Source organism: Coffea arabica, chromosome 7e, assembly GCF_036785885.1.
Source record: "Coffea arabica cultivar ET-39 chromosome 7e, Coffea Arabica ET-39 HiFi, whole genome shotgun sequence".
NCBI classification, from domain to species: domain Eukaryota; kingdom Viridiplantae; phylum Streptophyta; class Magnoliopsida; order Gentianales; family Rubiaceae; genus Coffea; species Coffea arabica.
In genome coordinates this window covers 40,140,228-40,144,491 of record NC_092323.1, presented here as the reverse complement: position 1 = coordinate 40,144,491, position 4,264 = coordinate 40,140,228, and the positions used below count along the sequence as shown (strand labels likewise).

General features: G+C 32.0%; 1 protein-coding gene across 2 annotated transcripts; it reads right to left on the bottom strand.

The window, feature by feature from the left end:
* Positions 1 to 295: 295 nt before the first annotated feature.
* On the bottom strand, positions 296 to 1,698 carry LOC113701618 (uncharacterized). Of its 2 annotated transcripts, none has more exons than XM_027222367.2 (3): positions 1,058 to 1,698; positions 792 to 911; positions 296 to 704 (listed from the first exon to the last, which is right to left on the bottom strand). In XM_027222367.2, exons 1-3 carry the CDS (start codon positions 1,448 to 1,450, stop codon positions 513 to 515), a joined length of 705 nt encoding a protein of 234 aa, XP_027078168.2. In that variant the 5' UTR covers positions 1,451 to 1,698; the 3' UTR covers positions 296 to 512. The 2 variants fall into 2 exon arrangements, with proteins under 2 accessions (XP_027078168.2, XP_071916427.1); XM_072060326.1 differs by having other exon boundaries at positions 296 to 548.
* Between the last annotated feature and the right edge of the window lie 2,566 nt (positions 1,699 to 4,264).

Sequence of the window (4,264 nt, the reverse complement as noted above, 5' to 3'; positions counted from 1 at the left end):
AATTAAACCTCAAAAGCAGATGCAAACATAACTAAACATGTCTAAAACCTAAGAAATATCATGGTGCCAAGCCTAACGATGTTTCACAAGACATAGAAATGCATAAATTACCAAACGGAGTAAGGTCAATGCACCTCTCACTTATTCAGTCAAAGATTAGTTGTTTTCACTGCAGCTCATTGGGAACTTCCAACTAGACTTTTATACAACTCATTGGGATTCAAATGCTTTCCATATTCATCTACACAAGGTTTCCATATTGTTTTTTTGGGAAAAGTCTCTCATGGAAAAGCAATTCAACAATGTCTGAACCTTTATTTATATTCCCAGGACCAGACTACAAGATCAAAAAGCTCAAAATCACCATCAGCTAGAGAACATGTTTGACTGTCAACATCATCAAACACTAACATAGTTAAGCAATCAGCTTTCTATAGTTCTCCCATCACACTCAAAAATTGCAACATAACATTGCTAGTCCACCTTCCATGACTGACCCAAGCCGAGTTCAACTAAGTTTTAACCACTTTGGGACGGCAGAATTTAACCTGCACATCCACAATTCCAGCATAAACACGAGCTTGAAAACTTTTGCCCTCAGGAGCATCAGCACCGTGAGCTCGAAACGTTATATTATATACCCAACCAGCACAGCGATGTCCAGTTACCCACTCAATGGCCACAAATTCATAACATGGTAGCTTCTACAAGAGTAAATTTTGAACTTTGGGAACTCATTAGTAATCACTATAATAGAGAGAGACACACAAAAAAGCTGGAAGAAAATTTACCTCCGCCAAGGCCTGTTTAGCCAACCCAATGAGCTTTTTTTCCAATTCTTTATCTCTCTTATAAGTGGTAATTGGCATGTAGCCCAGAGTAGGTCCCGGATTAGTAAAAACGTCAAAACCCTGTTCACCAATCATCCATCCAAGTTATCAAGGAGTGGAATTAGAACGGAAGAGCGCCTTTTATGAATGGACTATCAAGCAGACATTTTTATTATTTAAAAGGGAAAAAAATGACAAAGTAGAAGGACTAGGACCGATCTACTAACCTCGCTTTCTTCTACCTCTTGCACGTACTTGTCCCATATCTTTGTGTCGACATAGGGGACAACGCAACGCCTATTTCGTTCAAATTCGTTCAAGGAAGTACATAGCGCCCTCAGCTCATCTTCAGTGAAGGGCTCCACATTTCTCACAGCCTCAGCTGTCAGATCTTCCCACCCACCTTTCCACCCATCCACCGATTCTTCCGGAATTCCAGGCAGCATCTCTACCTTTTGCCCCTTCTGAGGATGATCCAAACAGATGCAGCTGCCCTCTTTGTCACTCCCGCTTCCTTCTCGGCTGCTGCTGAAGCTGCCGATCCTCTCTTTCTCGCTGCACTCCATCGATACCGCATACGGAAGCTCGAGGATGCACCAATCGTCACTGCCACAAGCCATTGCAGGTAACCCAAATTGAACCCTAATTTCAATTTGGATTGTATTCTGGATTGTTAGAGGACTTAGATCAATTAGGAGTGAAGGCGGTAGGAGGGTGCAACATAAAAAAAAAAAAACAATTTATAGACCCAATTTGAATTGAAATTGAAATTTTCAAAATCAGTAAATCGAAAATCGAAATGAAAAATTCTGTTTTCGAAATATACTAATTTGGTTCGAATTCAAGAATGGTTTTCTCAAATCAGAAATCAAATACTTAATTTGATTTTAAATTCGTATGTTATATATATATATATATATATATATATATATATATATATATTATGTAATATAAAATTTATATTATATAGTAATACATCTAACTAATAATTATATTATATAACAATACAACAATAAGTCTTATTAAGTTAGTTGTATATTATGTTATAATTATAAAAGGTTTAGTTTAGCATTGAGTTAGCAAAACTTATGTATAATTATAATACAAAAAAAGTTCTAGAATTCGGTGAAATTGGTTATTGTCGAATTTCGAATGCAATTCAATATGAATTCAAATTCGGAATTTTTGAAAGCAAAATCAAAATTGGTTGAATTTCCTAATATCCAAATTTTGAAAAATTTCGAATTTAAAGTTTCGAATTACAAATTCGATTTCGATGCACACTCCTAAAAGCTGGTTTACACTAGGCATGTGATTTTATGCATTTTAAAATATTATTATGTGTCAATAATATATGGATCGGCTTCTACAAAATATGGGTGCCCAGTGGACTTGTTATAAAGTGAACATTTATACAAATTAGGGTTTTTTTTATACAAAAAGTACAGGGAGATTAAATGGATAAATATAAAAATCACAGGAGCATAAAGTAAATATTTATACAAATTATAACGGGTTTACATTAAAATTAATATTTTACCACGCGCGCTTTTCAAGTGCACTTGGTATAAAGACCATAACTAATTGTGCATTTCATCCATTTTTCACCTTACATAAAATCATCAGGGGTTGTATGATTATTTTAAAAATTTAGGAGGTCATCTAGCATTATGTAAAACCATAGGGGAGTAATAAATAATTTACTTTTTTTATCAGAATTATATTCCTATACGGTAGACTATTTACTCTAGTTGAGATTCCCCCAAACTCATGACCAGTGTGTGATGACTCATTTTTACAATAAGCATTTTATATCGATAGAAGTGTCCTCTATTGATAAAATATTTATTTTAAACTATCTTTATATTTACATAGTAGTAGAAAGACCATATATCATATGTTGCATCTAAACATCAAACACTTTACTTTAACCATGTCAATGATCCTACATTATTGGTTGGTAAAGAATCAAAAGGATTTTACCAATGAATTAAGAAATACTATGATTCTTACTTAGAATTTCTTAATTTATTCTGGAAGAGCTAATTGAAGATTCATTTGGTAATCATATATAGAAGAGCCAGAAGAATAGTTCATCTGGGTGATTTACTAAATATTTATTTAACTTTTGCTAATTTGCTGAGTGTTCTTTTAGAAGACTCTTTGCAATGTTGTTATAACATGCTACTAAAACAGAATAATTAGCTATTTGCAAGTCCAATGAGTAGTATGCTCTATTTTTTATCCTTGCTAATCAATTTATTAGCACTCGGTAAATCTGGCATTTGTCAAATGGAAAAATCATGGGGTCAAGTTTTTGTCAAGTGATAATGTGATAAATAAGTTTCAATTCAAATTCGAGATTAGCAAGTTGAAGGAATGAATGGTGATCTTTTAAGTTGTTATTTATTTGATTGTCATTGTGATTCGAAATTACTAAAATATAGTGAGAATTTGTTTTTAGTATTTACAAAACTTTAGCTGATAATTCAAAATTGTTACTTGTATATTGTGTTTTATGAATAACTTTGGATCATTTATTGATTTGGGAAGTGAGTGGCTATCCTTAAGTTCCGCACCAAGAAAAATGTCACCACTAGTTGAACTAATTGGTTAGTTAACTCAGTATTTAGCTTAACATGTATTCTCGTACGCGATTATGTCATCTAACGAAATAACTTTGCAATTTAACAAAAATAACATAGCACAAATAATTAAAACAACATAAAAAACATGAAGGGCATTCTCAATTGATCTTTTAAATCTGATTTTAATTTTGGATTTATGAAAACTGATTTTGAAACCCGATTTTAGATATTTTGGGCCCCAAAAGTAAAAAAAGCATGTCTTAATTCTTAATTGCTTTAAGATTCAGATTATGGCCTACTTTTTCTACATGCAAAAAAAAATCCTTTAAACTTTAACATAATTACTAAACTACAAAAAGATTAAGTAAATATTTTTGCCACACATCTCTCTCCATTTCTTCTTACTCATTATTCCACCTCTAGATTCACTTTTTTCCCTTCTTCTTCTTATTCAACATTTAATCTTCATAAGAAAAATAATTAATTACATTAAAATTCCATGTCAATCGTACAAAAGTTATTTATGTCTCACATAATGGCAATTTGGTTATCTTTTTGTCGAGATTAGCTTTTCAACATTTTCAAGAACACTTAAGTGTTTATCAAAGTAGCTTTATTAACTATAAACTAGAACACAGGAGTTATTCTACAAAATTTGTTAAAAATCAATTTCACAAAATCAGCTTTTACAAAATTAGAATCACTTGAGAACAATCCTGTAAGTCCTAAGCTATGTTTTAGATTAATTAAATCAAATTTACATAGAATTATTTCGTTTTGACATCTAAAAATTGATTATGGTAAACAAACTACTATAATAGGAATTGAAATATTAGAGAAAGAAGT